This window comes from Alternaria hordeiaustralica (genome assembly GCF_023758085.1).
Source record: "Alternaria hordeiaustralica strain BMP 2776 chromosome Unknown scaffold_24, whole genome shotgun sequence".
In the NCBI taxonomy this organism is placed as follows: Eukaryota; Fungi; Ascomycota; class Dothideomycetes; order Pleosporales; family Pleosporaceae; genus Alternaria; species Alternaria hordeiaustralica.
The window spans coordinates 470,602-484,219 of record NW_026056796.1 but is presented as its reverse complement, the minus strand read 5'-3'; the positions used below and the strand labels follow the sequence as shown (position 1 = coordinate 484,219).

General features: G+C 55.9%; 3 protein-coding genes across 3 annotated transcripts; 1 reads left to right on the top strand and 2 right to left on the bottom strand.

Moving 5' to 3' along the window:
• Positions 1 to 147: 147 nt before the first annotated feature.
• On the bottom strand, positions 148 to 4,129 carry J4E84_008925 (uncharacterized protein; the record flags this gene model as incomplete). Its single annotated transcript, XM_049391492.1, has 3 exons — positions 148 to 1,589; positions 1,851 to 2,107; positions 2,211 to 4,129. The coding sequence occupies 3 exons, from the start codon at positions 4,127 to 4,129 to the stop codon at positions 148 to 150; spliced, it is 3,618 nt and encodes a 1,205-aa protein (XP_049240896.1).
• Positions 4,130 to 5,262: 1,133 nt separating this feature from the next.
• J4E84_008924 (uncharacterized protein) lies at positions 5,263 to 7,257 on the bottom strand (the record flags this gene model as incomplete). The annotated part of the gene is made up of 1 exon (XM_049391491.1): positions 5,263 to 7,257. The coding sequence occupies one exon, from the start codon at positions 7,255 to 7,257 to the stop codon at positions 5,263 to 5,265; it is 1,995 nt and encodes a 664-aa protein (XP_049240895.1).
• Positions 7,258 to 7,910: 653 nt separating this feature from the next.
• On the top strand, positions 7,911 to 13,409 carry J4E84_008923 (uncharacterized protein; the record flags this gene model as incomplete). Its single annotated transcript, XM_049391490.1, has 3 exons — positions 7,911 to 12,292; positions 12,344 to 12,435; positions 12,484 to 13,409. 3 exons carry the CDS (start codon positions 7,911 to 7,913, stop codon positions 13,407 to 13,409), a joined length of 5,400 nt encoding a protein of 1,799 aa, XP_049240894.1.
• Between the last annotated feature and the right edge of the window lie 209 nt (positions 13,410 to 13,618).

Below are 13,618 nucleotides of genomic sequence, written 5' to 3'. Positions count from 1 at the left end.
CCTTTGTCTTTCCGTGATTGCGCCCAAACGCCATGCTTGCGTCCCTGAAGCCGATGAAAATTCAAAACGCCAGTTCAAAAAGGAATTAGAGAAAAGACGTGTCTGGGGGACCAACTTCTGCTCTGCTGACTTCGCTCGACTTCTTCCTTAGAAGCTGGCATAGCCCGTATCTTCGCCACCGGCATCGTCCATCCAGCCCGCGCCGACTTCACCTAGGCCAGGGCCGTGGTGATGGTTGCGTGCCATACCCTCACCCTCGCCTCGTTCGACCCACTCTTCGTTGATGTCGTGCCAGATGCGCTGGAAGTAGAGGCGCAGCGACCGTAGACCACGAAGGTAGCCTCTATCAATGCCATCCGGGTTCTGGGGTGGGCAAGGTAAGTCGTCAGGTAGCGGGTCTTCTGCGGTGACGCAGTTGGCGAAATCGACAATCTTGAGCTTAATCTCTGGGAGATTCTTAGGTGTCGGTTTGGTGGCGGATGTTGGCCCTGGTGATGTGGGTCCAGACGGTATTACTGAGACATCTTCGCTGCTCGGGTTCGACAGACCATTGGGCAGAGAGGGTTGCGCGTCTTTTTCCTTTGACTCTCCATCCCCACGATCGTAGAGCATCAGCAAGCTGCTTGCGTAGAATCGGTAGCCTGGAAGGTTCCGTATCATGCGCTCCAGCTGACTGATCTTCTCCAGTATGACAGGAATATGTCTTGTCGCTGCTTTGTAACTTGTCCCATCCCAGAAAAAGCGCTTCAGCGCATCCTGGAACTCTCTGCCAGCCTTCAAGTCGCGGCCAAAGTACTTGTCTTCAAAGATGTAGCTTTGGGTTTTGGCGTTCCAGATCTGCATGCCACAGACACGTACGCCGAGCTGGGCACTCGTTGTCATCTTACACTTGCGTCTTTGAGACTTTTGTTTCTTCTCATCGGCTTCCACTCCATACTGCCGCGTGCCCATTTTCAGGTCCAAGACACAAGGCCTAGACATGCCTGCGGTAAGGTCTTCCAGAAGGATGAAGTGCTGAACGCGCTCGTCAGGTTGTTGCTGCGCTTCTTCGGGATTAGAAGGCTCCTCGCCCAGTGGGGCGCCGTTGCCATTTGGTGCGGCAGGGGCTGGTAGCATAGTGCCCTCTGGTGGATTCTGGGAATGGAACCCATTTGTTGCGCCAGATGTCTGCACAGATCGGCCTCGGTGCTGATCTTTTGCGTCTGACATGGCATTGCGATCCTCGTCCATAGCAAATACTTCTTCCTCTGCGTCACCACCGTAGCCATCCTCTTCGTAGTATTCCAGGTTGTGTCTCTGGACAGTATCTATTCCCAAGGGCCTTCTAGTCAGTCCGCTGCCAGAATGACGACGGCGAGGAAGATTGTTCGATGGCGGCTTCAGGGCATCGGCGGTGGTGTCTGGCTGGCCAAGGGAGCTGGAAACGGCAGCATCAGCGCTCCTTTCCGAGGCGAAGCGGTGCGCTTCAGCTTTGAGAACTTGTTTCCGTGTAGACTCTTCTGTGAGTGGTGGATGCAATCCAGCTACATCTGTGCTGTTCCTCCTTATCGTAGGCGCAGAGCCAGCCACGTTCTGCGGAACGTCTCCTCCTGTCTTACGAGCTGAGATCCCGTGATGATGGTGGCGTGGCCGATGATGAATAGTCGGCGGCGCAAAAACCTGCCGGAGTACCTCCTCCTGTAGCTTTCTGTTGATCGTCGTCACACCCCAGCTGCTAGCATGCTGCAGTGGGGGCCGACTTGGACTCGTAGAAATGTGACCATAGTCACTTTGGTTTCGTCGATGTTGTTGTTGCAACAAGGAAGCATTGCGCATCCATGGATCTGGGGTGGTGGAGCGCGGTGGCACACGGAACAGATTGTCTGGGATTATGTGCCGGTTGTTCTCAAAGATGACCTGGGGGATGGGCATAATCTGCTGCGAGTGGCTGACCACTCGAGGTTGTTCCGCATTGCCCCGGTCTTCGGGAGCCTTTGAAGCCTGTCTTGACGCGCTTTCCGACTGCGTCGCTGAAGCAGTGGGAGCAGCATCCGATTTCGCTTTGTCTTTGGCAACCTTCTTCTTCTTGGGGGCTTTTCGGTAGGTCACGTTCAACACGCCGATGTATCTAGATGTCAATGTTAGCAAATATCCTAATCAGGAACCGAGGCGAAGGCAATGATCTTCGCTGATGTCTCAGCCTCGATCAATAGCGGGGGGAGATTTCGTACCTTGGCAAGAATTCCAACAGCTCAGGATGCTGCCGCTCCACTGTTTCGTAAAACTCATTCTCTCGATTGTTTAGCTGTTTGCATACTGCTCGCCTAGAGAAACGGTAAACAGTAGAATGACCGCCAACTTGGTGATCGTATGGCTTCAGCTCCACAGCACCCAGTGGGGCCGGCGGCTGAGCCACCTGAGGCGCAGCAGCCTTAGGTTCCTGTTTGTGCGAAGTCGCAGTGGGCGTCGTTCCTAGTTCATCAGTCGCACTGGATTCATAACCAAGATTTGATTGAGTAGACTCGGCGTGCGACTCAGACTCAGATTCAGCTGAGAGCGCATCGGGAGCGGTCAGCGGCTGCTCTTTATCTTTCTTCAAGGAAGTCGCCGTGGAGATATCACCATGAAGGCATTGATTGGTATCTTGGGCCTTTAGAGAAATTTCTACTTCTTGTGGAGTTTGAACATCCTTCTCTGTGGCCCACCCTTTCGGCCCCGCAACCTCGTGAGTTGAAGCCCGCTTATCGACAGCATTCACCTCTCTATCTCGGTTCTGTGGTTCTGTAGGCACCTGCTCACTTGTCTTAAGCCGGCGATGGGGAAAGTAGAGAGCCGAAGAGATCTGTTCTTTTTCCGATTCTTCATCTTCCTCCGAGCCTGGCGTACGTTCTTTATCGCCTCCGTCTTTAACCTGAAAATAATCGGACGGCTCGTCATAAGGTGTCGCTCCGTTCGTTGGTGCATGCGCGTGAACCTTTTCGACAGCTGATGTGGGTAGACTGCGAGAGAACGAAGACCGTGGGTCCGCACCAGGAGTCAGGTTGCCGAAGCCGCGAATGTCCTCGAGAAGACGCCTTGGAAATTTGTGCTTGTCCTGAGAACTTGCGTCTGGTCGCGTGCTTCCGTTGGGAGGCGGAGAGGCAACGCCTGACTCGGTGCGGGGCGCCGCTTTCGCATCGAAGTATGAATCAGTCGGACCGCCTAGAGGTGATTGCACGACGGAGGAAGCTAGTGATGCGCGGCGCAGCTGGTCAATGAGGCCGATAGTCTCGGTTGAGCCTTCTTCTGAAAGTGCGGACAGGGTCCTCTCAGCAGAAGGACGCTCTTTTGTCTTGTTGTCCTTCTTTTTCGGCTCTTCGGTAGGATCGCCATCCTTGAATACACGCAGATAGTGACTTGCTTTTCGACTGCGTGCGGAAGTGGGTTGTTCGGTCTTGGCAAGCGTTGCTTCAATCTTCTTCTCCATTTCCACGTCCATGACGGGCTGATCCAAGATCATGTTGCCCTTGAATGGTACAGGCTTCCCTTCGCGCCACTCCCTGTTCCTGCGCCTCTCCTCGCTCTCCAGCAGAGCCTCGTATTGAAGCTCGGGACGTGGCGGGGTGGTGGGATGTTGTACGGGCGAGTCGACTGGGCTCATGTAGGGCGGAGGACTGTGATGGATGGCGTCGAACGTCATGCCGGCTGCAATGGCTGCGCGGGGGTTAAAGGGGGTAGTCAGGACGGCTTGGTGGTCGATGGAAGAAGGCGGAGGAAGGGTGGAATGCTTCCTGCGTATGATGGGCGGATCCATCAATCGCCTCTGGGGAGGTGCTGGCGCTGCCATCTCAGCCAGACTGTGTTCGGGAGCATCGTTGGCAGAATCTACATTGCGTGCGCTGGCCCGCGGGGAGGAGATGGGGCTGTCGGAGACGAGATACGTGGTTGCGAAGATGCTGTCGCGCTCGTCGAGCTGGGGGCGGTCAATTGACGACTTCCAGAGGTTGCTCTCGTTGACAATGGGCGCGGTGCGTGAACGGCCCGTCTGCGCGAGGCTCTTGGGCGTCACTTGGTCGTGCTCGGCGTCGGGCGTGGGCAGTCCATGGCTGGCATTCGACCTCACCGATGCGGGGGGTGAGGTATTTCCTTGGGCGTCCGGCTGGGGTGACATGGGCTCGACATTGATTCGACCGTCAGGAAGGCACCTCGTGGCGGGATGGGTGGCAGATATTGCCGGGCGGGCGCTCAGGACGTTGGCCAGGATGCGGTCGTTTGGGCGCGGCGGAGACACAGCGGAGGGCCAGCAGGGGCGGATCTTCTAGATTAGCGTGCAGAGCAGGCGCTGGCGGATGCGAGGGCTGCAGGCGGTGTTCCAGGGTGCTAGCGAGCGACGAGACCAGTGAGAAGGGCGAGAGGTCCACGTTCTAATTCTGTGTGGTTTGGCGTCCAGTCCAGAGTGGCGCAAAGATTATCCCAAGCGAGCGGCCCAATGACGTCTGCCTGACTGCTACCGCGTAACAAAGCGCGTCAGTGCAGGTGGTCCGAGTGGTGGTGGTTGTTTCGCGACGCCGAGTGCAGTGAGTGGACGCGAGTTTGTTCTGCTGCAGTACGGAGGCAGTGAACAGGTGGCTTGTTGATTGATAGCGACAGAGGCAATCGGGCTTGGCGGCAACTGCGCACGCAATGCTGGCAGCTCTTGTCATGGGTTCCTGTCTGGTGAAGACGAGGAAGGAGCGTCTGTGCACGCAGACGATATCGGTTCACGGACAGCACTAGCAGCACAACGTTGACGCTACAACCCACGACACATGCTGTCACGATAGGGCGCAGAGGTTCGCTACCGCTTCACTTTGCACGTTATTTGGACACCACTGTCAATTTCCCAAGCACCGTGACACAAGCTAGACTTCCTCCCGCCTCCGCGCCCTCCCCAGCGTGGCCGTGCAAAGGCCCGTATCCAAACTATGCGGTACCGGCTATACCGTCCCATCGCGATTGCCTCACCCCCTTTCGCCGATATCAATCCGTGCTCCCCCAAGGTCTGCTGCTTGCATCGACTGTGCATGGGCGACAGGTGTCGACGGCCAATCACTCGAGAACGTGGCCTCTCACCGCCTGCTGCATCCTTACGTGACTATCGCTGCACGTCGCTGTGATACCGGTACAGAATGCTTCTCTCTGGCAATATTCAAGTGCCACGGCGCTCAGAGCCACTCGTAGCACGTAGCTATGCCGATGCTTCCGCGGTGCTCCTACCAGGAGTGCGCTGCGTGCAGAAATGATCTTGGTTCTTTGTCATAGTATTCAAGTGTCGTTTATATTGCGAAGAAAGCGATCTGTGAAATCCAGACTACCGGTAGGGCCGAAGTCGCCAAGTGACGTGTCGATGTTCAGCGCTGGAAATCCGACCTCATTCAATCCCCCTTTCGACCTGTCACCAAAGGATCCGTGAGATATTTGGGAAGCTTTGTCCGTGGTGAAGCTCCAAAACGACGTGATGTTGTCCTTGTTCTTCAGCGGGACCCGCTCAGCAGTAGGAGTGGGGCTCTTAGCGACCGCGTCAGCTCTCAGTACCCCATCACTAGGGCTGAAAGCGAACCTCAAGTTGCTTCTTTGCGTTTCTTCCGGCTTCTTTTTCACGGTACTAAATGCGAACGGAGACACTGCGCCGAAGAGGTCTTGCGTGCTGATCGGTGGAGCTTGGAGAATAGTCTCGGGTGCAAGTGGCTCGTCTCGCTGGACAGTGAAGGCAGAAAGAGGTGTAACGGCTGCACTGGCTGCGGCTAGTATGGGACGGGGTGTATCAAGAAGTGAGGTTTGCGAGTCCAATTGGAGAACCTCCGGGGACATCATGGGGAAGGTGCTTTGCTGGAACTCAAGCTGAGCTCGCATCATGGCGGCTTGTGTAGACCAGTCAGAGTCTCGACTAGACCGACTCGTGCACAGTTCAGAGTTTTCATTCTGGATCACACTGGCATCTCCTTCGACTTGTGGAGACGCTTGTACATCGACCACAACTGCCTCTGTTGGATCCACCTGCAGCTCATCGTCGGCCTCGTTGTGGATGACGTATTCTGCACATGACTTCTTGGCAGAAGGAATCTTCTCTGGCGATGAGTCGAAATTCACTACTCTCGGCTTCAGCTTGGCCTTTTTACGGGGTTTGCCAGTTGAAGAAGCCGGCAAAGGCGAGTTCACGGGACCATGCTGTGCATCTGTAGGCGTGGGCGCATCTTGCGTATTTCGACGACTGGAGCGCCGTGGCTGTCCTTTTGATATCGATGCAGGTGCTTGGCGGCCAAGAAGTTCTGCAGACTGTTGTACGTCTTGTCTTGTCGGCCTTCCTTGACTGTCCATTGAAGAAGTGACGATCGGTATGGTCCGCTGCGACCGTGGTGGGCTTGCAGTTGGTTCAGACTGAGCTCGACCAGGTGTATCAGCATTCTTGGCCGGCGATGAGATGACCATCGAAGCTGAGGCACTTGATCTCCACTCCTCCTGAGCTGAAGTCTCGGGAGCTGACCTCTGAGCCTGGATGGGCGCTTTTGGCAGGCTGAGTCGCAGTTCTGACAACGTTTGTGTTTGTGTTTGTGAGGTGACATTCCGCGACCGCGACCGCGATGGAGACGTGTCCGTGTTCCTATTCGAAGCCTTGCGCATGTCGACTCGTGCTGACTCAGGGCGGCGCAACCAGAACGGGTTGGTCATGGGGGAGCGATTTTGTACGCAATTGTTCGTGTTTGTACTGAAGGGCTCTGCGGTACCGGGTGCGTCATCATCGTCGGGTAAGGGTGCTGTCGCGGGCGGGACTTCGATTTCGTCGAGGCTATCGTCGTGTTCGCGGTGGTTCAACTCATCCCTGGCAGCTCTAGACGTTTCCGGTGACGCCAGCCGGGGCGCAACATCTTCCACGACGTCCTGGCCGTTGCCTCCATTCAGCCTTGAGCTGCTCCTACGTTTGGTGGTGTTGCGACCGACCGCGACCTTCTTGCTATTGGCGTTCTTTGTGCACGCTACTGCATTATTCTTGCCCGATACCCTCCGCTTCTCTACTATGGGCTTCGTCCACGGGTTCTTCCAGCCATTGTCGAAGGGCCCTCTCAGCGCGGCTGTGATTATGACGGGCGGTCGGCCGCGTAGGTATCGGGATGCAATGGCCTCGATTCTGCGTCGCTTTGCTGCCCTATGCGCAGGGTCTTCGTACTCCGCCGGTGGTTCTTCGATGAGGTCTTCGGGGTCGACATGGAAGGCGTCAAAGTCCAGTCCCCGCTTCAAGTGAGGATGCAAGCTCGGCGGCATCGCTCTGAAGGGCACGATCCAAGGGCCCTCTTTTGTTCATGCAGCCTCTTCAACTATAGTCCCAACATGTGACAGTATTATATGCGTAGTGGTGACGATGTGGTAGAAATAGGTGGGGCCAGGTCGGATCGCATGTTCGGGCGGCGTGTGTGTATCGTGGCTGCCACGCGGCGTAAATAGAACAAGGCCTGGAGGAGCTCGGGTGTCAAGCGAAGGACATCGCCAAGACAGCTGTGGAGGATCTGCTACGCCGCCGAGCAGGAATAGCCGTTTTTTGGGGTGGCCTAGTGCTCTGGATTATCGGGATAGGCCTCGTCGGCGCATTGTCGCGAGGCGGGAGATCGATGTGGTTGCCGTGGTGATGACGAGTTAGCGCACTCATTATGGCCGTGCAGTCGGGACGAGATGTCATAGTAGATGCTAGCCCTGGAGGATATCGATAAACAAGTCAGCACGACTCGGCGACGCGTTGCAGCACCACTCTTGCGCCATTGAAGCCGCTGCTGCAGAAGCAATGCCGTTTGCGCTAGCATAGCATTCTTTCGACGCGCATGGGGACTCGCCAACAAGTTTCCCTCTCACCGCATCTTCAGCGTCGCCCTCCCGAGACATCACGGCCACCCGGCCTACGCGAGACATCCACCACCACCACCATGGCCAACACCCTCGCCTACCTCGAGGGCCTGTCTGAGGAGTGGGTTGACCAGCCCTCGCCCGACACAGGCGCCCACAATGCCCAGAGCCCGCCCGCGACGAAAACGCCCCAGAGCGCGTCGGCCAAAGCCCGCAGCCGCCTTCCCCGCATGCGGCAGTCGTCAGGCTCCTTCTCCGAGATCCAGGTGCGCAGCATCGCGAAAGAGCTGCGCCCGCCCAAGCAGCGTAATGCCCTCCTCGAGCGCAGCCTCAGCGACATCAACGTGCCCCCCGCCCCGTCGTCGCCCAACGCGTCACACGTCGAGCCCCCGCGTCGCGCCTCGTATTCGTCCTTTTCCATGTCGCAAGGCTCCGGCATGCAATTCGGAACAGTAGCGCATCACACGGTCGCGAGATCACCCACGAAAGAGCCAGGATCCCAGGACACGCCCGAGTGGAGACGCAGGCTCGTCAACGGCGAAGTCGGCTACGGCAACCAGACCGACCTGTTCGGCCCCACAGGCCTCGAGAACATCTTCCAGCGGCCGGCTGCAGGCGCATCAGACGACTCTGCCCAGCCAAAGCGCAGGCTCGGGCTGCTGAAGGGCCTCAGTGCCGTGCCGCTGCCGTCGAGCCCGCCGCCATGGCCCAAATCGCGACCCAACGCGCAACAGACGGAACAAGACGACCAACAACAACAAATAGACCAAGAGGGACCTTCTCAGGACGGAACAGTACACGAAGAGGGATCGTCAGAATGCACCACAAACCTCATGCCACCACCCAGCGATCCTGTTCGAACCGTCAGCGGCCAGATAGAATACGAGAACGAGAACTTCAGTCCGGTCTATCTCACCATGACCGCCAACATGAAGGTCAGCCAGGCCGCCAAGCCTGCTCCCAACTTTCGAGGATCCGAGCTTGCCAACCGCCTACGCCAGATTGGATCGCCGCCGCCAGAACAGTACGAGACTGAGCACGAGGAGAGTGCTCTGGGACACAGTCGCGAGGATTCATCCTTCGCCAGGCTACAGGACGAGTCGCTACCCGAAGGCCTCCCCGCCGGTACCCCAGACATGGGCGAGGTCCATCGCAATGTGGAGCTCCGAAGAGGCGGATACTCTAGAGACGGATCATTCCACCGGAAACCACTCAGCCCATCGCCGGAAAGAATAGCTGGGGCGCGACCGTCTAGCAGCCGTGCTGGCACAGCCCAGTCTAGTACCACCGCGAAGCACCCTACTCCTCCCCCAGCATTGAAGACCAACAACCCAACGACTCCACATCGTCGGCGCGAACAGTTCCTCAGCCCGGATCGCGCAAAGGGCTCTGGAAGTCCTCTGAAACTTTTCGACGCCCACGACACATTCACAAGCAACCGGATACAGCGACGACTTAGTCAGTTGGAGTACAAGTCCGAGAAGGCTTCCAGCGTGAAAGCCTCAAGTGTCAAGGAGGGCACGATAGAGTCAACCAAGGCGGCGTCGAACAAATCGAGATTGACTTCGGTAGAAGAGAAAAGCTTCCAGAACCCCGACCAGGATAAGTCACAGCTACCCTCCAGAGTTGTGTCTTTCGGTCAGGGTCAACTGAACCAATACGAGTACTCCGGCGATTATTCGGCGATATGTTCCGACGATGACTACGATGCACACGACGATAGCGCACCCGACGCTTCGCCTTCTTCAGACATCGCACCCCCTGGCAGTCGTCCACCCTTCAAGTTCCAGCTCGACGAATCACCAGGCAAAGTGGAACCTTCAAAGGCTAAGAGGCACCTGTCTAGCCATACAAGGAATTCTTCTAGGAATGTTAGTGCTAGCCGGCCAAAATTCGTACCACATCGAAAGGTCTCTGAGACAGAGCCGGAATCTTTCTCGGAAATCGTGCACGAGTACGCAGATGGGAAGAGAGGTCCGACATCCCCTTTCAAGAACCCGACGCCGAAGCGTAGAAGGACGATAACCGCGGTGGATGAGGATGAAGACGACGAGAACGCGGCTAGTGATACTGAGCAGGGCACAGTACAACGCTCGCACGCAGCCATACAAGCCGTTGTTGGACGTACACGACAGGAAGCTGGCCAAGACCCTTCGAAGAAGATTGCCGATTCCGAAACACTGGCCCGCAGACACATTTTGAGACCTCGGAACCCTACGCCTAGTCAACGCAGGAGAGAGGAGATACAAGCAGAGATTATGGAAGCTACTGAAGCATTCATCCTCTCGTCGCCGAAGCTCAACACCATCCGCGAACACCTAGACTCGTCAATCATGTCAGATACTGACTCGGAGCGAGACCGAGCAAAGGCGGTTGCCAATCAGATTGCCGCTTTTACCTTGAAGAGAAAGCCCAACATACGCGATAAAAACCGCAAACGATCTGTCACAACACAGGATTTCCTCGACGAAGCGCTCAAGATTATGGACTTCATCCGTACCAAGGGCAGACCAACTAGCGGTCTGGGAAGCCTTGAGGAGACGGAAGCCGAGACGCAACTGCTCGAGGAGGTCAACGATGATCCTTCTAGTATGTTGACATTTGAAAGGCCCCCAAGCAAAGAGGGTCGGCAGTCTTCCTGGCAGGACCAAAGAACGCAACACATGGATGCTGATATCATGGACCACCTCCGCAAATATCAAGAACACGAGAACGACACATTCCTGAACTCTTCAGTCAATTCCATACGAGTATCACGTTTGAGAGGATCTGCGACACCGGAAGACGAAAGTGTAGTGGTTGAGCAAGATGATATCCGGATCACCGACAATCCCAATAGGCACCGGGCCGATAGCGACGAGCGACCCAGCTCCCAGCCTCGCGGGAATAACACGCTTCTATCCACAGCTTCGTCGTTTGGAAACACAATTGTCACAAATGCATCACGCCGTTCCGAGTGTGTCGCGACCCTTGCACCCGAAGCGGTCGCGCATTTGATCCCTCAGCAGGTAGCCGGAATGAGCTTTGATCGCGACAAGAATATATGGGTCCGTCAGAAGAGCCCTTCCAGACAAAAGCACCTACTAGAGGATGAGCCAAGTGGTATGAACGCAAGCGAAGACGATCCATTTGGCAACATTCCCGATCTGACAGTGGAAGACACCCATGAGCAGGACAACAAAGCAGGCTCTCCAGTTCGCCTTCAACCTACGGCAGAAACCATACTTGAGGACACGGAAAGACCTGGAGCCGAAGAAGAGTCACGCCCTGTGACCCGTGAAGGCAAAGGTGTCGCTTACACAGATACAAGCTCGGCGCCTTCCAAGGCCTCCAACTTCGGGTGGAGCTTCCCCAAGACTGACACACGGGCCACTTCTTGGAGCACGCAAGCTCCTCGAAACTACAGTACACACAAGATGCCCCATGCGCCTACAACGTATGCCATACCGGAGTCAGAGGAAGATGGTATCGAACACGAGATCCAGTACTTTGAAGGAAGAGATCATGCTCCTGCAAGTGTGCAACGTCCGCGAGTGCGCAATGTTACTATTTCGATCGCTGAGCACGAGGCTCCTACGCGGGACCAGCATTCCGAAAGCGCACCACCACAGCGCCGCCAAAACAAATGGGGACCATCAAGTGCGCAGCAGAAGTCAGAAAGGAAACAATCTGCTTGGGAACAGACGAACGGTACCCGGACTGTGTCGCATGGGCGGCCCAGTCGTTTGCCAGTTTTCAACGGAGATGGCGATCTGTCAATTCTGGACGATGCCCCATCAAAGAACTATCGAATGCAGCTATCAATGAACGTCGCGCCTCCGCTCAGACACGAACGACGAGACACACTTGTGGCCGCACCGTCATCACCTGTCAAGGATGTTACATTCATGCTCAGCGATCTCCCCGAATTCACCCTCAACCAGATCGACGAGTTTGACCTTCCGGATCGAGTCGTCGTAAAGCACAACGGAAGTCGGTTTTCCAAGGCTCTGGAAGACCGCTATGCACAGGGTACTGCGGAGCTCGTCAAGGCGCTGCAAGATGTTGAGCCTGATGAGCCGTACTGGGAGGATCTTCGCAGCGTCAACCTCCGGAAGAAGGATCTCAATAGCGTACACCGCCTTGATGAGCTCTGCTACTCACTCGAAGAACTTGATATTTCTGACAACAAGATCAATCAGGTTGAGGGCATCCCCTACACCATGCGGCGACTACAAGTACAAAACAACTGCCTGAACGGACTTACTTCCTGGACGACCCTCGTCAACCTTCAGCACCTTGACATCTCCGGCAACGACATCGATAGGCTTGATGGTCTCGCTGAGCTTGTGCATCTCCGCATACTCAAGGCCGATAACAACAAGATTAAATCACTCCAAGGCATCCTACACCTCGATGGTCTGATGGAGTTGAGTGTTCGTGGTAACGAGATCGACATGGTTGACTTCACCCGAACGGATCTGTAAGTATATGAACTTGAACATGCCTTGTTCCCTGCTGATCCGTGCGATAGCAAATCCCTCACAGACCTGGATATGCGCAAGAATCGTTTAGTTGAAGTGCGGAATCTGCATTGCCTACCTCAGCTTCAGCATCTCAACCTTGGTATGTCTTTCCTTGCTATACCATTCGACCAATACTGACTCTCAGAAGATGACAACGAAATCGAGGAGTTCCCCCTTCTTGATGGGCCTCTGAAGCCATGCAGATTCCTGCGCTCGATCCGTATGTGCCGAAACGGAACAACACTCCTTGACGTCGACCAGTACTTCCCCAAACTTGAATCTCTCTACGTCGACGGCAACTGCCTGACGCAAGTATCTGGACTAGAACATCTCCGCCACCTCCGTACCTTCTCCGCCCGCGAACAAATCCTAAACTCGGAATCCGACATGGAGATGTGCGCAAGCAACCTAGTCCGAAACACCGAAGTCCGCAACCTCTATCTCTCCCTCAACCCAACCTACGGCCTACAGATATCTTCACACCTACTAAGTCTCCAACGCCTAGAACTCGCCTCCATGGGCCTCAAAGAACTCCCCGACAACTTCGGACAGCTAACCCCCAACATCCGCTCCATAAACCTCAACTTCAACTCACTCACCGACCTCCGCCCCCTCCTCAACATCAAGCGCCTCAGCACCCTCCTCCTCGCCGGCAACAAACTCGAGCGCCTCCGCGCCAACGCCATGGTCCTCGGCAAGCTCCCCACGCTCTCCACCCTCGACTGGCGCGACAACCCCCTCACCCTCCGCTTCTACGCCCCCACGTGCGAAAACCGCATCCTGTCTCTCCGGCAGAAACCCTCCGACGAGCAACTCACCAACCGCTTTGTACTGCCTGAGGGCGAAGTCGAAGCCGATGTCCAGCACCTGCAGCGATTGGACTATGAGACCCGGATTAGGCGTCGAGTTACTGAGATGATGTTGGCGAATCTTTGTAGGAGTCTGAGGGAGCTGGATGGGCTGCCGTTTGATAAGACGAGGGTGCTGGTTAAGGATGATGTTTGGGAGAGGTTGTTGTTTTTGGGCGTTATTCAGAGGAAGAGGGCGGATACGGCGGTTGATGAGGGGAAGTAGGGTGGTGGTGCATTAGAACATGTGAGCATGGAGTTGCGGGGACATGGAAGGGAGGTCTTGGAATTGGCGCACGTTTTGCATAGCGTTTTGGCATGGCGTTTTTGTATGATCATTTCGGAGTGGTCGGTCTCATTGTTTCCCGTTCGCGAAGCATTTATACTTGAGCATCTTCTAGGCGTAGGTATATATTGTTGGACCTCGCACGCTTC